The 24,917-nt window shown below is 36.3% G+C and overlaps 1 protein-coding gene across 12 annotated transcripts in view; it reads left to right on the top strand.

Moving 5' to 3' along the window:
- The first annotated feature begins 944 nt into the window (after positions 1 to 944).
- Positions 945 to 24,917, top strand: part of LOC128867340 (ryanodine receptor) — an 87,647-nt gene continuing 63,674 nt past the window's right edge. For all 12 annotated transcript variants that reach the window (XM_054108483.1, XM_054108481.1, XM_054108476.1 and 9 more), the window contains exons 1-3: positions 945 to 1,017; positions 1,812 to 1,865; positions 23,043 to 23,269. In XM_054108483.1, coding sequence (XP_053964458.1) covers positions 23,216 to 23,269 — 54 coding nt within the window. In that variant the 5' untranslated portion in view covers positions 945 to 1,017; positions 1,812 to 1,865; positions 23,043 to 23,215. The remainder of the gene's footprint in view (positions 1,018 to 1,811; positions 1,866 to 23,042; positions 23,270 to 24,917) is intronic.

The following is a 24,917-nucleotide window of genomic DNA, read 5'->3' as shown; positions in this document are numbered from 1 at the left end:
TTCACCTGATGCATATCAAGCAAAGCAAGGATATATGTATTAAGTTGGCAGATTAGTGATGCAGTCTTAGTGGTAGCTGGTGGTTAGGTGGACGCATGTCGCAGTCTTCATTCACTTCCCAACAATTGAAAGATTATCGATATCCTCGCGGTCAAAACTTGTTGCAATACACCACCGAATCCGCTCCAACATGTATAATGGCAAGGTTGAACCTTGTCTGATGGTTGTTTTTCGGCCAATTTTGTTTCTTGCCCTTCTAAGTCTAAGTCATAGTAGAGTGAAAAATCAAGTGCGCAAAAAATTATCCGGGCATACTTTCAAACTGCGTTCGGCATGATCTGGACCAAAACTGCCGTTCAGATTCGCCAACTGGAACTTTAGAAGAAGGTCCTCTTCCGCGTTCATATTTTTTTAATAACACTGCACACTTTGCCATTTTTTCTTACAGAATTTTTATTTAATCTAAATTCACACAGAAAACGCATAGAATCCTTCAGAAAATTACAATATTCACTTCTTCTTATTTGAATTTGAATGTATACAAAACTTTCCGTAATTCCGTTTTCTTGACATTCTCATTTAAAGGCGAAATGAAGAACAAGCAATCAAATCTCTAATCACATCACCTTGAATAGGTACGCCTTGATTGTAAATCTTCAGTGAATGGTTTGGTAACACTACGATTTTGTAAAGGGGCCACCTTCAGCTTCTGTACACCGTGGGTTTTTAATATATTTACTTTACTTAAATTTTTCTTTATTTCACTTGTGAGCGTATTGCTTATTATATGGGATTTACAATTTATTCTCAACGTTGTTAAAGGAACAGCCTAGTATGACTAAAAATTGTAACTATACATATGCACATTTGTACTTGAGGTGTTCGTGTGAGTAGAGATTTAAAATTTTTCGTCGGCTATGTGAAAGTTTTCTTTCCGCTCGCATATTTAGTCTGAAGAGAATAATCGACGCGATAAGTGGTGAATTGTCTTGTGAATTCGCATGTGGTGAAGTGCTGGTACGGTAGAATATAATTTTATTTCGATACATTTGCCTAAAATTTGTATGGTATACTAATGTATTTACCACAGAATATCCAGTAATTAATTACTATTAAAGTTAAAACTTTAGTAAAACTCTTAAGTTTCGGTCGGAATTTAAAATTTATATGTGTTACTTAAAATTTCTGATATTTTAGTATATTTTTTAAATAAAGTGAAAATCTTCCCAGGCAAAAACTGCAAGTTATTTTTAGCCTGGATGTGTGTTGGGTATTGTAAAGCGTGTTGAGTATTGTAAGTTCGGGTGTGTTCGGCTATCGTTATGAACGCTAATTTTAACCGCTCGAAGTGGACACGTTTGTCGGCAGAATATACGTGCATGCATATGTATAAGAAGAAATTGTTAAAACATGTTTCGAAAATGAAGAAATTATATGTTTTGAGGTGTAGTAACAAATGCATTAAGTTTGTGAATATATTCATCTATTAAAATACCACGGCAGGGTTGTCTTACACAGAATTACCGGTTTCTTAAATATTTGAAGAGACTATGTGCTAAATACAAGAGCAATTTGCATTTTAGAAAATAAATGTATAATAAAAAAATATAAGAAACAGTGCAGTGCAAAAACATAACAATGTAAAATTTAAAGAATGCTGCCTTAACAACTAAATACAAAATAAAACTTTACGGATAGTAAATACATAAATATATATATAATATTTGAAATGCGAGGCTCTGTGTGATAATCGGAAGTTTAGCAATAAAAAAAATGTTATAAAAGTCCTTGTGGTTTATTTTTTCTTGCAGTGCAAACAATAAAGTGAATTTTTAAGAAAATAAATCTCATTCATATTTCGAAATGTAAGTTATGTTTCAACAAATTGTCGGTAATATATAATATTTATTATTTTTATTTAAATTATCTGTAAACAATTATGGGGAGTATTCCGTCTGATTAGATAAAAGAGTTTATGCCTCTTTAGCCAAGGGTTACCGAGGGGCGAATTGATGGAGTAAATGATAAATATATCCTGGCGCGCTGCAATAGAGCTGCCCAGAATTACATTTGTTTGTAAAATAGTGAATTATACCAACTTTATGAGGTATAACCCAACTCGCTAGCGCCGAATTTCGCTTGATAACTTTGTTGTTGCTTTCACAAGCAAAATTCCCGTTAAGTTAGTCGAGCAGAGCAGTGGTGAATAGAACAGACATTTTATAAATTTAAAATTATTATAGGAAATGAGAGAAAATTATAGATAAAATCCCATAAAATCTCGTTTGCACTGCGCCATTAAAATTATTACACATAATATTAATATAGTGCATTATAATTTATCCGACCTCTGCTATGTAATTACTATGTACGAAAATGCGCACTGGTCACGAATTAAAATTTTTGGCTTCAAATTGTATAATACTATACATATACATATGTATATCCATACATACATATGCATATGCCCTGCACATTTGAGTATGCAATAAGGGATTCTTTCTATGCCACTTTTAATAATAATAATAAAGCACTGGTATTGCCTTTTTGACGTTAAATTTTAATTTATTCTACGAAACGCTTTTCCAATAACAGCCAATTTATTGAGATGTGGAGTGGAGATTATTGAACCAGTTGCAATTATTATTATTATTAATTTATTAGAATAAGCTAAGTTTCACATATCTTACATAAATTATTAAAGTCATTATTATTTCTTAGTAAACATTTTTGCACTTATTTTATGTATTCTATCCTATTTGATAAATACACTGGTGCATTTTTACTTTTTAATTTTGTATTTAGTTCAAATCGTTCTCTTATATTAAACAGTTTTAAAGTCTCTATATATATATATATGTATATACATATACATATAATTGGTGCGTATACCCTTTTTGGTTGTTTGGTCGAGCTCTTCCTCCTATTTATGGTGTGCGTCTTGATGTTGTTCCACAAATGGTGGGACCTACAGTTTCAAGCCGACTCCGAACGGCATACTTTTTATGAGGAGCTGTTTTTTTATGGCAGAAATACCCTCGGAGCTTTGCCATTGCCTGCCGAGGGGCAACCGCTATTAGAAAAATCTTTTTATTCATTTTGGTCTTTCACCGTGATTCAAACCTACGTTCTCTTTGAATTCTGGTACTCATGCACCAACTCATTCGGCTACGGCGGCCGGTCTCTAACATGGCTTTAATTGGACTTTTCTTTTTAAGTAAAAAATGGTCTAAAGGTTAAATTTGAGGTATCGTACCGTAACTTTAGCCGTAGTATTAACCATGACGATATTTACTGTCATTTATTATTGGTGCGATAGCCGTAAGCAGTAGATATTTGCATATATATATTATCATCTATTTGTGTATTTCGAAGTGCAGAAATAAATACAGAAAAGACAACAACATGAGCCATGACGAGAAAATTAGTAATTTACTCATTAATATACTGGCATTATCTTTCGCATTGCCGCAAATTTAACCCTAATCTTCCTAAGTGCGAATGGTTTGATGGAATTTTTGCGTGCTCTTCGCTTAAGTCACTCCTATTTTCAGGTGGATTTCTAAACCGCGATACTTAACCTGATACACCTGATACTTAACACTATTTATCCAAAAAAAAAAAAAAATTTTAATATATTCGTAAAAAATCAATATTCAGTATTTAAGGAACAAAAACTTATAAATTCATTTCTGGAATTAGAGAACTTAAAGTAATAACGAAATAAGGCACAATTTTATGCAAAAATATTATTCGTACATAGCCATATAAAGAATATGTTATTTAAAATATTATATTTTAATAGAAAAATCGAGTACTCAGTACTTTGTTGGGCCGCCTTAAGCTTTAATAACTGCTGCCAAACCTCGCACATAGTACTTTTTACCAATACCTTGGTTTCATTATCTGCAATTTTCTCTCACTCAACACTTAAAGCTGTCTTTAATAATACCTTTGATGTTATTTTGTGCTTTCTGATTCTCCTTTCAAAGAGCTGCTAGATTGAGGTGGAGTTTTAAACTGCTTACAGTGGTAAATAAGCCATTCTTGCACGAGATAAGATGCGTGTTTTGGGTCATTGTCTTGTTGAAACAAGAACCCTTTAGAATACAGTCCAAGTTTAACGCCACTACCATGCAATTTATTCTTCAAAATTTTTAAATACAGATGTTTGTCCATTTTACCATCCATAAAAACCATTTTTTCTACTTCAGATGAAGCTATGCACCTCGAAACCATTGAATTTCCTCCACCATGCTTACTGGAAGGAATAAGATTTTTTTCATTCAGTTATGTATTTTCTTTTCGCCAAACTTTTGGAGGCCCATCTGATCCGAAAACATTAAATTTCTATTTATCACTGAGTATGACGTTTTCCCAAAAAGAATCTGGTTCATTTATATAGCGTTGGCGAGTTCCAATCTTTTCTTTCTGTTAATATCTGAAATGTAGGGCTTGCGGCGTTATGCAGACAATTACGGCTTACTTTTTTATTCAAAGACTTAAATATTTCGGCATAGTATCGTAGAGGTTATTTTTGTGGAGTCGTGGAGTCAATATTTTTCGCCTTCCGGCTTGGTGGTGATTAGCTTAGGCAATAACTCTTTGCACCGTAGAATACGATTTGCCAAATGTTTTGCCGATTTTGCGCAGAGACTTGTTTTCCAATTACAATTTAACAGCAATTTTACGGATTTCGAATGGTAAATCCGCGCTTCGTCCCTTTTTTCCATTTTCAATCGAAACTAAAACTTACTCGGCGATAGAAACTAAGAAAAACCAATCTTATTTCGTTTTCAGCAATATTAGTAAAGCAGAAACGATTTTTACTGTTACTTTTGCAGCAGCAATATCATGAGCTGAAAGTGTACGAATAAATGCTTTGCAGCATTTTGCTACATCTGCCTGCTTTTCTTGGAACCCTTCAGTGTAAGTTGAAATAACGGGAAATTTGTTTGCGACAATTCATTGGGAATGTAATATTCTTGCAGTGACCCAAAAGAGATATGTATGTACATTGTTACACCAAATATTGTGCACAAAGCTAACAATTTTTATGTACTACCCAGGGTGTACGAATAAATTGTGTGACCACTGTGTGTATTTCGATTCTCCTAACAGAAGAAACAATTTTTATGCTAAAAAACCATTTGTTATAGATTTACTCCACAGCCATATTTAGGTAGTATTGGAAATTTAATGGTATTAAATTATGAAACTAAGATGAAAGTAAAAAAACCGTCATAAATAGAATGCTTAATTTGCGTCCTATTTAAAGATATACTAACGAGTTCATAATGAATACAACAAGAAAGGCAAAGCGCATTTACACAAGGGCAGTGGAACAGCTGATTATTATTATTATTATTTTTTTTTTTTGAGATTTGGTGGATTGAATATGAAACAAAGTTAACATTGTACGTAACGGACGTGTTTTTCGGACCTCCCGCGTTAACTAAATTTTATTGGTGATATATTGTATTTAATCGTTCGTGCGACAGTGACTCGATTTAGCTTATCGTTTTACTTGGACACTTTTTTTATCCACAATGGGGCAGCCAAAACAAAAAAAAATCAGTGTGTTAAGTGCAGCGAATTTTATCATCTTACTTGCGAAAATTTATTGCCAGCTGACATTGAGTACCTGTTGAAAATAAATAAGCAGTATTGCTGTAAACAATGCACAAAAGCGCGCCGTAAATCGGTCCTACTGTCCCCTCGCTTAGTTTCTCCGCCAATAGATGCAGACAACTCAAATGAAAATATTTCTGGGACCGCCAATGTCTCATCGCTTCCAGCTACTTCGGTAACCGTGAGACCGAATCCATCAGCGGAGTGCAGCAAGGAAGAAATCAACCTGCAAGCTGTTTTCCACGAAATTAAATCTCTTAGATATGCTCAGAAGAAAATGATAGCCGTAGTTAGCTCTTTGCAAACCGACATGAGAAACTTAATTAAAAAGGTAGAAGAACTACAGTTTGAGGTAAAAGCCGTTCGTCACAAACTTTGCGATCTCGATGTCGCTGCTACTATTCCCGCTTTGGCTAATGATATAAAAGCCCTTCGCAACAATTTACATGTACTACAGGACAATAATTCTGCAACAACAAAAAAACAGGATCGAGTACTTGTTTCTAACTCAACACCGCCATCTTTCTCTTCTGCTGCCGACTCTCCAGTCAATATCGATCGAAATGCTAAGGTTTGCAATAAGCTCTCTCTCGCTGCTCCGCCTAATGCCAAAATATCTAAGGGGGCGTCCATAAATTACGTGAGATGTTTAAGGGGGGGAGGGGGTCGAGTCAAATCTCATCTAATCTTACGTTGGAGAGAGGGGGGGTCTCGGCAAATATCACGCAATTTTTTTTCTGATTGAAACAAAAAAATTGTACATGCTTAAGATTTAATCTCAAGCGTAATCGTAGTATGATTAAGATCATTCACTAATTCGTTCGAAAGAAAATAATTTCATTCATACTTCGACGTTATACATTACTATTGTCAAACCACCATATTTGTTTTATACCAAATAGCTCAATTTAATCTGAATTTGCGGTACAGTGTAGCCCGTCGGTTGTTTTCGCGCCACTATGAGCCGAACGCCCTATCCCTCAGGTTGACGTTTGACAATTCCGGACTTTAAAGAACATGACGGAAAATCATTTGCTCCATTTCTAATACGCGTACCGATTCAACCGCTGAATGCCTTCATCAGCACGCCTATTGATCTCTATTGCCCAAGTATACGTGATGATTTAGAGAAAATATGCTGCAGTACATGCGGTATTTACTTCGCATCTATCACAAGAGTTGCAGAGCACAGGCGAGCAGCTCACATTGCACCAGCTGAGCAAGCGCGTATGTTCCGCAAAGTGCGACCCTCACGGATTGTCACAAGACGAGCTAATGAGTTACTGTGCGCAAGCGTCAACGGCTTAGAGTGGCTAGATTAGAACGAAGTTGAAGGAGCACATGATTTTACTGAAAATCATATGGACATGTTGGTCCCAATAGTCTCTCTTGAAACCGCGCATGATTCTCCATGGACTGAATTAGAGTAGATATTCTTTTTTTAATCGCAGTAGTTACGATTTAAGTCTTCTATTGTTTAATTTTTATTACACTTATAACTCTCAGCAATATTGATTACTAGTCTTAACTAGTCGTAAATAAAAGCACGAAGCAATTTTTTTTTCTTTTTACAATAACAATCCAACGCGTTTACATAAGAAACCCACATTTTGAAAAATCTCACGTGAGATTGGGGGATGGGGGAGGGGGTTGAATAAAATCTCACGACATCTCACCAGGGGGGGAGGGAGGGTCAGATAATTGAAAAAAACACCTCATGTAATTTATGGACGCCCCCTAATACAGTAGAAACACAAAAAACATAATACGCATTCTCCAGCGCTGCTTACGTCGTTGCTATCTCAAACCAATCAAAAGCAGTGCCGTCGAATAACCTTTCTCTTGCTGATTCGCAGCTGCAGCCGGTTAATGATGAAATGTTTATAACCGTTGATGCTAAGCAACCAACAACGTAAACCAAAAAACACTGTTTGTTGGCTGCAATGCAAACCGAGAACTGGATGTAATTGTAGCAATGAAGTGGGTACATTTGTCATATTTCAACCACACAGTGACCGCTGAAATCATAATTGAATATGTACCTACACAACCATGCAGCGATAAGAGCGACCCTTCTTGTTATATGTTAGTAAAGAAACACGTCGAATTTAAAGGACTAAAGAGACTATCATTTAAGCTCATGATGGAAAGAATAATGAGATGGCGCCTATCGTGGTCCCGTTACTTTGCGCTCAGCGAATTTGACAACTAGTTACGTGATTTTAGCTCCAGTATGGCCAGATTACCATTTTCGTAACTTGATTTAGCATTTTTTTTTGTTATTTTTGTTATTTTTTGTCTCGGAGTTTTAGTTCTTTCTTCATGACATTTTTCTAGCGGTTCTAATTAAAATGTCATGTTTATAATTTTGTAAAATATACATTTTTTAAGAATTAGGTAAATAATTCACTCAGTTTTATTTAGCTTTACTTTTTTTTAGCATCTGGTGGCATTGCCCGCGATTGCCGGTGTTGTTGGTGTTCTTCTGCTTTCGGCAGTCAAATCTCTCTCTCGCTACTGCAGAGTTGCCTAGCTTTGGATATAAAAACGCACTTAAATGCCCATTTTTGTAAAAATGTCAGTATGGTTTCTTTAGTATTTTCTGGTATTTTGTTGTTTATTTTTACAATGAATATAACTCTAGACATAGGACATTTCTCACTAAGGATTGATGACCGGAAGAAACCATTAGACCTCTATGGTTTTAATTCGCATTCAATAAATTCAAAGACTTTTTTAAATGTGTAAAAAGGCTTTCAATCTTAAGAAGAGCTGAGAGGCATTTAATATTTTTGCATAATCTTAAATGGAGCCAAAAATTAAATTTGCACTTTCAAATTATCAAATTTTATAAGAGTAAACAAATTTTCATTAGCACTAAAATCTTCTCAGAGTGACATTTTTTAACCTTTTTTTGTTTAATAATATAGTTTGATTTTTAACTTAAAGTTTCGGTAGCTTTAAATTAAAAAAACGAAACAAACACGAAACTTCAAAATTTTCGCATTTTCGGTATAAAAAAGCACTAAATTTATTGCGAAGAGCAAATGGTTGGCAATACTGCACAACTCAGCAAACGTGACGTCACGTACGCTCTGATGGGCGCAATCTTCTTTCTATCATTCTTGATGCAAACCGAGAACTGGATGTAATTGTAGCAATGAAGTGGGTACATTTGTCATATTTCAACCACACAGTGACCGCTGAAATCATAATTGAATATGTACCTACACAACCATGCAGCGATAAGAGCGACCCTTCTTGTTATATGTTAGTAAAGAAACACGTCGAATTTAAAGGACTAAAGAGACTATCATTTAAGCTTGGTGTGTCTGAAAAAAAATTATAAAAAGATTTTCAACGCTTCTCTTTGGTAAGAGAACATAAAAGTACGTCCATTTAAGAATTTTCAAAAAGAAGAGACGAAACCACCGCACACCTAGCGTGTACCGGCCAGTGTTGCCAACGCCAATAAATCTGAGTCGCTAGGGTCAATATCAAAAGTCGCTAGAAGAGAGATCAACGGAAGTTAGTTTGAATCTCCTGAAATACTGGTTTTTTTTATTATGATTCGATAAATCTACTAAATTTTCTAACGCTTTGTTAATTTGTGTCTGAAAAACATTCGTATCTTTAAAATATCATTGGAAAGCATGAGTGATTCAAGCAATGTTGAAAAAGTTATTTACGAAGTTGATCCAGTACTGGATTCAAATGGAAATTTGAAAATTTATAAAATTAATAATATTAACTATTACGCTTTTATAATAAAACCAGGCAAATCATATAACAATTTACTATATTCTTATTAATTAAAGTCTTGAAATGGATTTATAAAATATATTTAAGCATAGTAAAGAAAAAGTGGCATAAAAAAGCTATGCTTTAAGGGGGAACACCACTGTGATAGCCACAGAAATAAGTGATTTTTTTAGGGGGGAACATGAAGGAATTTGTGGATCGGATTTTTTTTTAATTAAGTGTCCATTAAAGACTGTCATCGTAAATTTTTATGGGAAAATATTAATTTATAAAAAAAGTTATAAACAATCTCGTGGAGTATTTCCTCCTCCATGGTTGCATCGATTACTCAAAAACGGATCATCTGAAATTAAAAATTGAAACTGCTTGTTAATTTTTATAAATGTAGTTATCGTTGTACGTACGGAATTTCGAAAATTTTCATATGAAAAAAATGGCGACGGATTGCGTTATTTTATCTACATATAATCAGTAAATTGTTACTCTAGAGTATGGAAGGTAAAGGGCATTCACGGGTAATCAAGTTGATAGAAAAGTATCTATTGCCTAAAACGGTTTTGATTTGCTCTCCAAAAGTCGCCAGATAAGTCGCTAAATAATTTTTGTCGTCAAAACTTTTTTTTTGTCGCCAAGACTCAAGCAAAAGTCGTCAATTCTAGCGACAAAGTCGCTAAATTGGCAACACTGGTACCGACGCTCTTAATAAGTTATGAAATACGGCAGATTTTCTACAGTATTATCAGAATGCTGGCGGCATAAGAACTAAAATGCTACCATTGTTGTTTTTCTCCTCTTCATCTGTCTAATGATGTACTCAGGAGCCTTTTGGCCTTGGCAAATGACCCAAATCCTGGAGAAGATGGCTTCCCTCCTATATTATTAAAAAAAAAACACCAGTCTAACGGTTAGACGCGATAGAAGTGAAACCTTCCGTAAAACAAACTGAGAGAGAATAAGACGAAAGCAGCATTAGAAGCAAGATAATTATAGGTTCATTATAATAATGCTATAAAATTCATATTTTATTTTCTTCATTTTATTATTATTCATCCTCAATGTTTTCAATTTCAACAAATGATACGAGTGGCTTATGATAGCTAAAATATGATACAAATGCTTTGGTTTCGATGTTGTCAACATGTCTTTGAAATACCGCGTCAATGGTTGTTTTTGATCGTGTTGTCGATTCAGTGCGATTGTTACACATTTTTAAATTGAATGTTGTATTGAGAACGTCAATTAAAGGAACCGCTGTGTCCAATGCAAAATTTACGTTAAAATCGCCACTTAAAATCATTGGAACTTTATTGTAATCTTTTCTAAGTATCCGCGATACTTCTGGTGTATACTTTATTAAATTTTCGTGAATGAATTCCGTGATGCTATTTATTGATTTTTTTTTCTGTCGATATTCACGACACTTTTCTGCATTATTTTTCGGCATAATTGCGGTAAATATTTAAAAATGAAAATATTTACGAATATAAAAATACACACGCGGTTGCTATTATGAGCGTCCCCAGCAAAACCTGCGTGACCGAAACTCTAACACAATTACATTTTTTTGAATGTTACAAACACATATGCACGCAGGTTTTGCTGGGGCGTGACCGAAACTCTAACACAATTACACATATGCACTCGTATTTGTTTGAAAATCGACTTTTTTTTTGATTCTCCGTCACCTTTGGAAAATGTGTAAACAGTAAGCAAACTTTATTCATATATTTTTCCTCATTTTTGCATCAGTAAAATTAAACAAACGCCGTATCCGAATGGGTTGGTGTGTGACTACTATTCAGAATTCACAGAGAGAACTTCAGTTCGAATCTCGGTGAAAACACCAAAATTAAGGAAAACTATTTTTCTAATAGCGCTCACCCCTCAGCAGGCAATGGCAAAACACCGAGTGTATTTCTGCCATGAAAAAAAGTTCCTCATAAACATATCATAAAATAAAATAAAATAAAATAACTATATAAAAAAAATTTTTTTCTTGTGATTCGAACCAAGGATTTTGGATCGGAAGCTCACATTGCTAGCCGCTCGGCTATCGCGCCATGCTGTCGGCGCTGGCCTAAAAGTTATTTAGTTCGTCGCTACGTGTATATGTAATATTCGTAGCCAAGAGTGTCGCTTTTTTCGTTTCACTTTTTCTCAAATCACTCCCAACGATTCTAAAGAAGTTTTCACTTCAAAAACTGTGCTGCATCGTTAGCAAAACCATTAACAATTATCTTCAATAAATCACTAGCTTCCGGTGAGTTTTTACATAATTGGAAAAAATCGTTTATCATACCAATACATAAGTCTGGAAGCAAGTCGGAAGTCCAAAACTATCGCCCTATCTGCAAAATCTCTTGCATACCTAATCTCTTTGAAAATCTACTTCATGATTTGATTTTCTTTCAAATTGTTGATCTCATATCGCCTAATCAGCACGGCTTTTTCAAGGGTAGATCTACTGTTACGAATTTAGGGTTATTTGCCAATTTTGTCTTAATGCCATATTCACCAATTTTTCGAAAGCATTCGATAGAGCCTGCCATAGTATCCTAATAAAAAAGGTGGGTTCAATTGGTCTTCATCCTAGCTTACTTAAGTGGCTTGCATCTTATCTAGCAGATAGAACTCAATTCGTTCGTATAAATAACATAAAATCTGATGCCATCAAAGTTACCTCAGGCGTACCTCAAGGTAGCCATCTTGGGCCTCTATTGTTCTTAATGTTTGTTAATGACATTCCAGACGTTTTCTAGACATCACGTTGTCTGATGTACGCAGATGACCTGAAAAATTATAGTCGGATAGAGGACGTAACTGACTGCATAAGACTTCTAGAAGACTTAACAAGATTGGAAGCTTGGTGTGATGATAACTCCTTACCTCTTATCGCTGGTAAATGCCAGGATATATCTACGCTGAGGAATTTGTATTTTTCTCTTGTGAGATCAAACCTCGAATATTGCAGCATTATTTGGGATCCATTCTATATGGGCTCATCATTAAGAATTGAGAAGGTTCAAAAACGTTTCACTAGATTTGCTATTCATTCACTTCGTTGGCCTTGCAGTTTACCTGCATATAAAAGTAGATGTCTTTTGTTAGCAACTTTAGAAATGCGGAGAAAAAGTTCATCAGTAATGTTTATAAGGGACATAGTTACGAACCATATCAAATGTCACTTCTTGCTGGAGCTAATACTTTTTAATTGCCCTACTCGTAACCTTAGACTCAGCAATATGTTCCCTTTATCTTATTACAAGATCAATTTTAGTCGAAATGAACGGCGTGCACGTTGTATAAGGCAGTCTAACCAATTATGCAAAATTTGGACATATTCTCTAACTCACCAGAGACTTTCAAATCAAAACTTAATCTGGAGAAACACTTTTTGAATTGTGACTAATATATCTCTCAGTATTGTTTTCCATATAAAGGGTTTTTCAATAAGGGCGGGTAGATGTTGAAATGGAATAAAATGGCGTTTGCTGTGTGACACGTAGCGCCGTCCTGCTGAAACCCATGTCGTCTAGGTCCATATGGTTCAATATGGGCCGTAAGAAATTGGAAGGGCCACCACGTCTACCGAAAAATGGGCGCAATGCGCGCAACGTTTGCGTTAATGAACACTCAATTTGATAATAAAGTTTTATCATTTGAACATGCTGTTCAATCGTGTAACTTGCCATGACGATTTGGCATAAACAACTGAATAATAAACAAAAGATTTGAGAGATGTCACCAAAACAAAATGGCTGCCACAGGGCCATTAACCCTATATTATATTTTATCTTTAGTATTAGTAATCTTCGGTGATAACAATTTCTCAACATAAGATAAACATGTGTACGTATTATATGTATAATCATAACTTTTGTTGTTACCCAAGTGTATCCATACGTTTTAGAATACAAGTTTACAGGGTCCGGCACTCGAAGTGTAACCAACTTCAGACTTCTCGCGCATCTGTTAGTTGGCTAAGTGACAGACCAGAGTATTGTTTACAAGCTCGCGAAAGCATTTTGCCGAGAGTAAACTCGAAGAAAGAAAATCAGTAATGGATTTCAAACGTAATAGTGTAATTGCATTATAATGGCTGGAAAGTCACAACCAGCGACTGTTCGTGAGCTCGAACACCTTAAAGTAAATAAAGTTTTTGTTTATCGCACCATTGCTCGTTACAATGATACTGGTAGCATCGCGAAACGTCGTTGAGGTGGTCATCAAAAGACTGCAACGTCACGCGAAATGGTTCAAAAAGGGAAGGAGCGACTTGAGCGAAATCCCCGACGAAGTGCTTTTCAAATGGCGAAAGAACTGTAAAAATATCTGACCGTATCATCCGATGCATACTGAAAAATTATCTCAAAGTCAAGCCTTACAAGATCCAAAAGGCGCTAGATCTCACACCAAAGCAGCAACAATTCAGACTTGGGAGAGCGAAGGAGTTGCTTCGCTTGGCCGAAAGCGGTAAATTTCCGAACATTGTGTTTACTGACGAGAAATGTTTAAAATTGATCAATTCGTAAACTCGCAAAACGATAAGGTGTATTTGGCTGACCGTGTATTTGAGTCATCGATTGGTCACCGAGGCAGCACGTGCCTCAGGTAATGGTTTGGGCCGCTGTAACCGCAGATGGACGCTCTCCAATCGTTTCGATCGAGCCTGGCGTCAAGGTAAATGCGAAAATACCTGTAAGTCACATTCGGGCTGCTTGTGATTCGTCTGGATCGTCTCAAGGCCATAGGCAAAGCAAAAGATGGTCATATCGAGCAAAAGTAAACTTTGTATTATTTTCACACATTTTTTACTTTGAATTGAGTAGAAGTAATTTTCCAAACTAAATTTATGGCCTTTTTAATTGGTTACACTTCGAGTGCCGGACGCTTTAGAGTTTGTATTTTCAGTTTAGCGGTTCAATAAATGGCGAATAATTGAAAAGCCCTGAAATATTTTTGAATATACATACATACATAGTTACGAGTACAACCTACTATTAAACAGGATTGCTCAAATAAACATTCGATCAATTTAAATATTGTATCCGATATATGGATACATATGTATGTATGTATGTAGGCACCAAATGAAATTTGTTGAAAAACACTTTAAATGAGGCATAATTCTGACAAGAACTATTTTTTATAAAAAAAAGATTGTATTAATTATTAATTTAGGTGTCCAAAGAGCATCAATTATTTCAACCGAACTTTCTCTTAAAAATTCTTCCTGTTTCTTGAACACAAAATCCAATATCCACTTGAATATTTTTAATAACATGAACAAAGCAGCCATTTGGAAGCTTTTAGTATTTCGTTAAGCAGATTTAATTTTTGTTGAGATTTAAACAAAAAATAAATTTTATTGGAATTGCATATTAACGTATAACGGATATGTTTATTGTCACATCAATAATAATAAATAAATAATATTTAGTTTTTGCTAGGTATTTGGACGAGCTCCTCCAGTTTGTGCTGTGCATCTTGATGTTGTTGCACAAATGAAGGGGACCTATAGTTTTATGCCACCTCCGAATGTTTTGCCGAGGGGTGGCTGCTATTTCTATCTACCAAATGGTAGTCATGCACAAACCCATAGTGGTCGAAATGTGGATCTGGATTTAATTAAAATTTAAAGTTGTGAAATGCCACCAAAATTATTTTTCTTTTCCTAACCAATAATCCACTACAAGGATTGGCACTATCTATTTTATTTGCTTTGCTTATTCGCACAGCTGCGAACGTTTAAACATAACTAGTGTTGTGTCAAGTGCAGACCAAAACTTTCTCACCTTTTTACAGAGCATACTGAAACCTGATATTTCCGATTTACCGAGAAAAAAAATCGAAATATTAAAAAGACTACAAAAAACGAATCGATATCGAATTAAATTAAATTTTATCTGTAACTGTTTTATCGCGACTAGTAAAAATTATGGCCTCTGTGTTTCGATTGCGTTTAACGTTTTTTATCCACGAAAAGATAATACGAAAACTTCTCAATTAGATTTGCATTTCCTTCGAAAAGGACCCGTCTTATACCAGAATAGGAATGAATATGAATATGAGACATAATCTTCGCCCTGGGCTAGATCACACTTTCAATTAACTGAATTTATTACTCAGTACACGTTTTGATGTTTACCTAGAATATTGATTACTTAAAATTATTGCGCTTGGTGGCTAGCAAATCAGCAATGCAATTGGTGAAAGTAGAGCAGTTAAAACCAATCAGAGGAATTGCGTGTTTTGAAGATAAAAGCTTGTTTATTGTACATTCAAAAAGAAAAATTAAACCGGAAGTGAATAACTGTGTTAATATTGTAGTGAATTTTCCCGAATCGAGCGCACGAATGAAATTTTGGGCCTCTTTTTTCGCCAACACTTAGCAAGTGGCGAATAGATGAAGCATGGATATACTTATGTCGGCAACGCGAGAAGAGAACTGCCTTAAATTACATGTGCTGGTAAGGCAGTGCGGCCTAATGAGCTATAGCCATACTCGCTGGCGATGAATCTTACTCGATAAGTTTGTTGTTGCTTTCGCATACAATTTTTTTGTGAAATTAATTGAGCATAGAGATAGCGATCGGGGAAATGGGGAATAGAAGAGGCCTACTAAAACGAAAACTTGAGTTCGCCTTGATGGCGACTCTAGATGGCAAGACAGAACTCGCCAGGAATTACAAGTTGCCACATCGAGAAATTACGATAGTTATTAAGAACATCTATATGTATGTATATGAAGAGCTGCATGCGCATAGGGTTGTGTTGTTGAAGTGGTTGAGTATTTCCACTGAAAGAATCCCAATTAGTGACCAGCACCGTTTTACCAGCACCGTTCTCGTATAATTATGTTTTTTTTTTTTTGGTGTTATAAGTCAAATCCATTTAGTGCTGTCCAAGCATAGCAGCATCTCGATATCTGAGATCTCATTAATTTGCTGCAGGAAAGGCTTACCAAAGGAGCGGAGTCGTGCCCCAGCTAGCCCTGGACATTCACATAAGTAGTGGAAAAGACTTTCCTTCGCACCTTCCGCTTGACAGCACCTGCAGATAGGATTGAAGGGTAGATTGAGTCTAGCTGCATGATCCCCTACTTTCCAATGGCCTGTAAGGATTGCAGTGATACGTGAGATGTTTGGCCGGGAGCATCCTAACAGATCATTCGACCTTTGGATTTTGTATGACGGCCATGTGTTTTTTCTTGTAATGCATTTAGTTAGATGCTTCCATCTTCTTTCGGCTAGAGCATGATAGTGTGAAGCAATGGATGCTTTTAATGTGTTGAGTGGGGTGGAGACTGCCACCGCCTCTGCTATTTCTAGTGTCGAGCCTTTTCTTGCTAGCTCATCCGCTATCTCATTACCCAGTATATTTCTGTGACCGGGAACCCATATCAGAGTGACTTCAAGCCAATGACTGAGCAATTCCAGCTCCTCTCTACACTGTAAGACTAGTTTGGATGAAATGGAGTTGGAGTCCAAGGCATTTATAGCTGCTTGACTGTCTGAGAAGACAGCTACTCTTGCACCAACTTCCTTGTAGAGTTTTAGAGATTTGCATCCTTTCTGATCGCTAACAGTTCTGCCTGGAACACGCTGGCATAGTCAGGAAGGCGAATTGACTGGGATAGGTTGAGCGGCACCGAATGGAAGCCAGCTCCCACACCACAGTTCATCTTAGAACCTTCGGTATAGATTTCGATATCGTATCTTCCAATCAGCTTCCCTTTGCTCCCTTCGGCTCTCGGTGGAAATGGTACCGTGAAGCCTTTCTTGAAGTTTAGGTCGGGGACTGTGTAGTCTGATCTGTTTTTGGGCAGCGAGGGTCCCTGTAGGACGATCGTACTGTGACCATACGGGCTTGTTGTCCAGCTTCCTATGTCTCTGAGTCTCACCGATGCAGATGAGTTAGTACATTGAGCGCTTCAGTAGGACTGGTGCTAAGCGCTCCTGTAGTTAAGGTACACGCTGTTCGTTGTATCTTGTTCAGCTTAGTTTTGTTGTATTTCTTTTCTGTTGCGGGCCACCAAGATAGTGCCGCATATGTTAGTATTGGCCTTACAATGGCTGTATAGGACCAATTGGAAGGTTTTGGATGGAGACCCCATTTTTTACCCAACATTCTCTTACATTACTCTGTACTCTACGTTGGACTTCCAGCTGAGTTTGGGGTCTGGGATAACACCTACATAGGTATTTTGCCTCTCTTAGTTTGTTGCGATCATCTTGGAATGCGACCAACATTTCATTTTGAAGTAACTTAACTATGGTGGTAGACGTTTCGTTTCTCATTTTTAACCCAACCATAATTCCGTACGGTATAAATTTTGTTGTTGTATGAACGTGTTCGCAAATTGCTCTTTGTACCATCGCTGTATAATTATACCATTTGGCAGAGTCATTAGCTGATAATTTTGCCAATAGGGAAAGCACTATAAATATTGACGCGTATTTGTCCGTTGCCCCTCGAGACATCCGTTGTTATTACAAAATGCTCAATTTTATTCTTATTGCAAAAGTCTTTAAATACATTTTATAAAAAAGCTCTGTCGCTCACGATTCCTTGTGGATTCTCAAATGTTGTAATCCATGTTTACTGCTTCCTATGCGCCCGTCGACTTGGTCAGAAATTTTTGGTAGCCGTCTACTTAAACGCTGCGCAATCGGTTATTAGGTCGTCAAATAATGACAAAGACGTTTCGTCGCTGGATATGCAACCTTCACTCCCTGAAAGTAGCAGTGGAGTTTTTCTTCTTGTGGCGACGTCTTTCGGCTTTAATAAAGGCCCGAATGCTTATGCTTTGATGCATCGACATGAAGTTGAGTTTTTTCGTTTTGTTTGAAAACCTGTAAAACGGGATCTTAAGTAAGCGCTGCTTTCAACACATGTACTGATTGCTGGATGTTCTGTGACACTCATTACAAATGCTGCAACTTTTTCCAATAATTGCGTTAGCGACCTAGCTCTAGTTACATCATTTGGGTTGAACTTTCTAAAATATCTAGTTAATATTTTATTTAATATCTCTTATATTTTTCGGCTAAGGAAAATATTTAACAGCTTTTATTTATCTTTACCTGGCCATATGTTGCCATTCTGAATTTCATGCCCTTAGAAGCAAATTTTTTTCTACTAGAACTTACACTTAGCCCATTTAATTTGCAAGCCTGCTATGTTGTCAACATACATTTCCATTACTCCCTCGAAAAATATACGTAACGTCATATAAACCTTCTTTAATAACGAATGCCGTGTATTTTTGTCTACTTTCTTTCGAAGTTTTTCAGGTTCATCACCGAAAATAATCTAATAATAATGCTAATGCAGTCACATTTTTTCCAAAACCTGCCAATAACCGGTACAGGGAATCAATCTTTTAACACAGCGAAATCCAGTTTCCAGGTAGTCTATGCAACCACGATAACCGCCGTCTTTATTTTCTACTAGAATGACTTTACTAGCTATATTCGCAGTGGGTTCACGCACTGTAGCCTGCCTTAACCATTCCTCAATTTGGTTTTTAATAATGGCACGCTTTGCTGCAGACAGTCGAGTTGGACTCTCATTAAAGTTTAGTAAACTTCCCTTTGGTATTATCTTTAATTGAGTAGGGTGTACAGCAGTGGTAGCTGTAGCCAGTTTATAATCATTGATTAATTTCATTACGATTTCTGTGCACTGATCCGATTCTACAAGTTGGCCCGCAATTGAAACAATGTTGTTTCGAAACTCCACGCAATTCGCTGCCGCCTTCTTTGTCGTAGTTTTGCTTTTGCTCTACAACGTTTTGGCACTATATAAAGGGTATTTCAAGTCATCACGTACCTTTCGACCATCCTCGATATACCGAATGGCTGCTACATCTTTCACCGCTCCTAGTACTGCTTCCTTTCTCATTTGAAATACATTTTAAGAACGTCGGCAGTGCTAAGTATCTCGCCAAACTCTTCGATTAATGGTTTACATAAAGCTTCATGGTTTGAGACGCTGACCATTTGGCAAGAACAATTTGGCTATTTCCCGCATTCATTTACTTTTGTTCTTCTGGGTACGATACGCAAAAGCATTTTGGGCGAAATCCTCCAGCCACGTTCTGAGTGGACCTGCCTTACCGTCGTAGTTTGGTATAATTTTCGAGAATTGTTGACCGTTACGCTCCTACTAACATTTCGAGAAATTCAACTGAATTGGCCGAGTTGCTGCTCACACTTGATGTTGGCTGCATATTGTTCACTTTAAAATTTTCAAATTCTATCAACTTTAAACCGCTTTCCTCAACTTCCAGTGGACTTTTTGCTGCTGAGTTTAGCTTCGATTCGCCTTTCTCCACTTCTTTTTGACTCTTTTTTGTTGCTTGCTTTGGCCAAAACTTCCGGCGATAGATCCTCACATTCTTGACGGATATTGTCTTTAAGAGCTGCAAGAGTCTGAGGCTTGTTGACATAAGCCCGCGACTTCAAGAAGCCCCATAAAAAGAAGTCTGGAGCGGTCAAATCAGGCAATCTTGCTGGCCAGTGCAAATCGCCAAAACAGGAGATTAGGCGCCCGGGAAATGCATCCTTCAGCATATCGGTTGTGGCACGTGCAGTGTGTGCCGTTGCACCGTCCTGTTGGAACCACATGTTTTCCAATCCCAATTCATCAAGTTGCGGCAAAAAGAACTCGTTGATCATTGCTCTGTAGCGCTCACCATTCACAGTAACCGTTTGGCCCGTGACGTCTTCGAAGAAAAAAGGTCCGATGACTCCTCCAGCGAAAACAGCACACCATACAGTGACTTTGAGCGGGTGTAATGGCTCTTCGTGGGTTACACGCGGATTTTCAGTGCCCCAGAAGCGTAAATTTTGCTTATTTACGTACCCGCTAAGATGGAAATGGGCCTCATCACTCATGATTATTTTTGATGAAAAATCATCTTCCTCTTGGTGGTGATTAAGGATGGCTTGAGCGTATGTTAGATGCGATTGGCGGTCAGCAGCTAACAGCTGATGCACCGTCTGGACTTTGTACGGAAACATCTTCAAATCTTGTACCAAAATTCGCTGTAAAGACCGTCGACTGATACCCATTTGCGTGGCACGTTGTCTGGTCGATGTCGACGGCGCTTCCATGACATCCTCGGCTACAGCAGCAATATTCTCTGCAGAACGGCTACTCCGGGGTCTGCCACGCCTGGCAGCATCTCGTGTTGTGCCAATCTCTTCGAGGCGAGCGGCTAAACGTCGCAGTGTTTCACCAGTAGGCGTTGGACGGCGAGGAAATCTGCGACGAAATTCACGTTGTGCCAAAGTCATTGACCGATTATTGGTCAAATAAATAGTCAGCAATATTCCGGGTTCTGGAGCAGTGTAGCGTAACATTGTTTATTAACGCGTATTTCGCATGTGTTTACTACACAAATGTCAAAACAGAACTTTTTAGTTGATTATCATGTACCGTATCATAATACATGTTCCTTTAAAATTTTATAATCCAACAACCAATAATGACATTGGTATAAACAAAATTCGAAAAGCCCTAAGTGCAAGCGTAACAAATTTGCCAACCAAAACTGTAACTTACGCCTTTAGAGAAATAATAAACAACAAACACAAGAAAGCCTAGCATGCCATGCCATTGTGTATGTTCTTATTTATCAGTTTTTTATTTATCAGTTACTGACGAAAAGTATTGACGATAAGGTTTTTTGCATCTCTGTATTAACAGTTAGTTTTTCTTTTGTATGTTTCTAAGAGGCTTTACTGAGTTCGAGTTTATTTAATTAAAACTTAGAATCTCTAAAAATGATTAACAAAACTAATTTTGATAAGTCAGTGTTAAAAAAAACGGTGAATAAAACATATTTAAATTACAATAACCGAATGAGCGGCAAAATTTATAAAGGTCTTAATAAGGGAATTGTGTGTGAAAAGAATCCTCGAAAAATGGGCTTAAGATGTCAGTCTAAATATTGTGAAAAAATCACATTGCATTATGGCTCCCAATATGATGAAAATATGCGCCAAGAAATATTTGATGGATTTTGGCACATGTCGTGGAAAGAAAAAAAGATTTATGTAATAAGTCAAGTAGAATTAGAAGAAATAGCACGAAACCGTAACACATTTTCGAGGTGATCGCTATCTAAACGGTATTATTTGAAAGCAAAAACAACTCATATCCAGGTTTGCCGGCAAATGGTTATGTCAACTTTTGGAATAAATGAAAAATTGATAAGAAATTGGGTAGATTCGAACATTTTAAAACACTCGCAATTGGATATTACTCCGCCAAAAGGAACGTCGAAAAATGCTAAAAAAAAATGCTCCAAAAGATTAAACATTTCTAAAAAAAAGTGGGAACATCTTAACGATCTTAAGTCCTTTATACCAGCAGATTGTCATGATTTTTATACTAATTTGCCCTATGAAAATGAATAGCAAGATTTATTTAAAGTTTTCGTCTTTTTACGAATTTAATTCCTTTTTGTTTAACTTTCTTTTTGAGAGTTATTTTTTGTTTTGTTGGTTTGTTATCAAAATAAAAAATATATAATAATAAATTGGATAATATCCATTATAATATATTATTATATTATAATCAATTTAATGCAAGATATAACCAAAATATTTTGAGAAAATTACCAAAAAACAAACTTTCTATTTGAGTTACGCCCTTTTCGATTTCAGAAAAAACTAACTGTAGAAGGCGTAAGATTCATATATCTGTAAGTAATACGAAAAGTAATATTTTTTCTTCAAATACTGATACTTTTATGAAAAATAATCTTAACTTCAGAAAATATTGAAAAATTTGGCCATATTTTTCATTTTAAAAGGTTTTTTGCTTCTCCTGTAAAATTTTTAAAATGTAACTTAGGGCTTTTTTTGTTTTCATGTGACGATATATTCTTGTTCAACTGTCTCTCGCTTGTTCGCACATCTGACTTTTATTACTTGCCCTAGTGATGCCATATGTCACATACGTACATATTTAAAAAATCTGCACAGACATTTTTGGTATCGTCGTTCATGGCTCAATCATTTTGTCGAAGGTTCTGTTAAGCGATCTTACTGCTCATGACCATTAGCCATGGTATGCTCGTCCCACATTTTTAGGCTATAATAGTATAAAATCGTGACAGTTACACTTTGTTTTACATTGTATGGGTAGTAATCGGGTAATAAAATTACCGGCTGCTCATACCGATGAAGCCACCGCAATGGATACCTTTTTTGGGCTAATAGTGAAAAACGTTTTTGTGTGATTTCCGTTAGATTTTGGGCACCACATAAATACGCTTTCCAAAATATCTGAACTTCACAAAGTGGGCTAATTTCTATGGAAAACATTTGTTTTCACAATTCGTATTTGTTTAGACTATAATTCGAACCGGGATATAAATGGGATCTAATTGGGTTCATACGTTCCTTAGATTAACGCGTTTAAACGGACAAAGTTGAAAAAATGGCATTAGTATATTCTGTTATACATATTTCCATTATTTGTTTTATTTTTTTTTATATGCGAGCTGCCGCGTATGTACGGAAAATTTTCTAATATTGACGATAGATAATACATTACTATTTAGAAACACTTCACTTCACTTGATAAATTAATGAACAAATATATTTTTTCTCTAAAACTTTCTTTTAATATAGTTACTGCAACCGGAAACCAGTCACATAGCAAGAGGAAAAATCTGCTTACAACCTTCAGCAATACACTGCTCATAGGATCGCGAGTCCGTCCAGCAGTGTAACTTCAAACTTCAGTATTGAAAATCTGAGTACCAAATTTAATGTTAGGAAGGCGTTGATCTACTAGTACCAATATGGCTGAAGCCGAAGGAGGGTCGGAGCAGGATGATGTTTCGTTCCTGCGGACGGTGAGTACAACGCAGTTTGAGAACCTGTTTAGTATAAAAAAGAGATACCTTGCTAACTAAATTAAAAGGATGACGAATATGCTTGCATGGTTATATTAAACGCAAAAATCCTTTGTTTAGAGTTTGGTCAAGCCTCTGCATGAATTCATGGTAAATTTAATTTAATACAATTAACGTTATATGTAATGTAAACTACTGAAAAATTAATCTATTGGGTCGTGGAATAAGTTCATAGCGCTTTTAAATTTTCTTTTATTTTACAACGATTTTTTTGCTACTTGGCAAAGGGTGAGTATTCATTCGATAGAACTATTTCTACTCTACAAAACTATCTTAATTGTATTTTTCAGTTATGTAATTTATTTATTAGTTTGAGGCTTAGAAACGGAATACCCAGAAATCAATATTTTCGACATCTGCTCTTCTTTGCTTTTCATTGAGAACAAAAAGCTACTGAAGCAGTCCGGGACATTTGCGACGTGTATGGAGAAGGTGTCATAGGCGAGTCTACAGCACGGAAATGGTTTGCGAAGTTCAAAAGTGGCGACTTCCACTTCGACGACACGGCCCGCAGCGGAAAGTCTTCTGAATTCGATAAAAATCATCTCAAATCACTTTTGAAGGAGAACGGTCGACAAACCAGTCGTGAATTGACAGAAAAAATGAACTGCGATCATAAAACGATTTTCAGTCACCTTCATTCAATGGGATTTACCGAAAAAAACGAGCAACACGGGGTCATAAACCGGTATTTTTTTGCCGAATCGTCACGGAAGATCAGAAATGAGTCCTATGCATCAATATGAAGCAAAGAAAAGAGTGTGTGGCTCCAGGAGATACGCCAAAGCCGAGAGTCAAGCCGGATCTTCATCCAAAGAAGATCATGATATGTGTTTGGTGGAACTGGGAGGGCTCGAAAAAAATGCCACGGTCAACATTGCCCAGCTACACCGCGTGAAAAAAAATCGTCAAAGTCGCACTCTAAAGACTCGAATGAGAGGTCCTTCAGCATCCGCCGTATTCTCCGGACCTTGCACCGACCGATTACCATCTTTTCCGCTCCCTGTCAAACCATATAAAGTGTGTTACCTTCTATAACAAAGAGGTTCTTAAAAACTGCCTCAACAACTTCTTTGACACCAGACCAGGCGATTTTTGGCGGAACGGCATCAACAAATTGGACGAGAGGTGGCAAGAAGTTGTAAACAGCATAATTAACATAATTGATTAACTTATTGATATAATTATAGTTTTTTGTTTAAATAAAAGTCTTCGGTAAAACGCTACGAACTTATTCCCTAACCTAATAGATTATAATTATCTGCTACTAAAATATATACACATACATATATATAGGGTTTTCCAACCAGAGGTGTTATTTTAATATTCAAACAAAAATGCTATTTTTTAATATAAATGATCGGATGTTTATTTCATTATAAAGAGGAAGGTATAGTATTTGCTTTATAGTTCAAGCTTAAGGGGGGAGCCTGCTTTAGAGGCTTCAAAAAATCGATTTTTTCGTGGATTTTTTTGGGCAGGAAAGAAATATTCGATTGAAACGAAACTTTCAGGTTTTCTTGTTATATATTTCAACAGTCTTCTAAAATTGTTTTATTAAAATATATGTCGTATTATGCCTGCCAGG

Source organism: Anastrepha ludens, chromosome 6 (genome assembly GCF_028408465.1).
Source record: "Anastrepha ludens isolate Willacy chromosome 6, idAnaLude1.1, whole genome shotgun sequence".
Lineage (NCBI taxonomy): Eukaryota > Metazoa > Arthropoda > Insecta > Diptera > Tephritidae > Anastrepha > Anastrepha ludens.
This window is presented reverse-complemented; position numbering and strand designations above follow the sequence as displayed.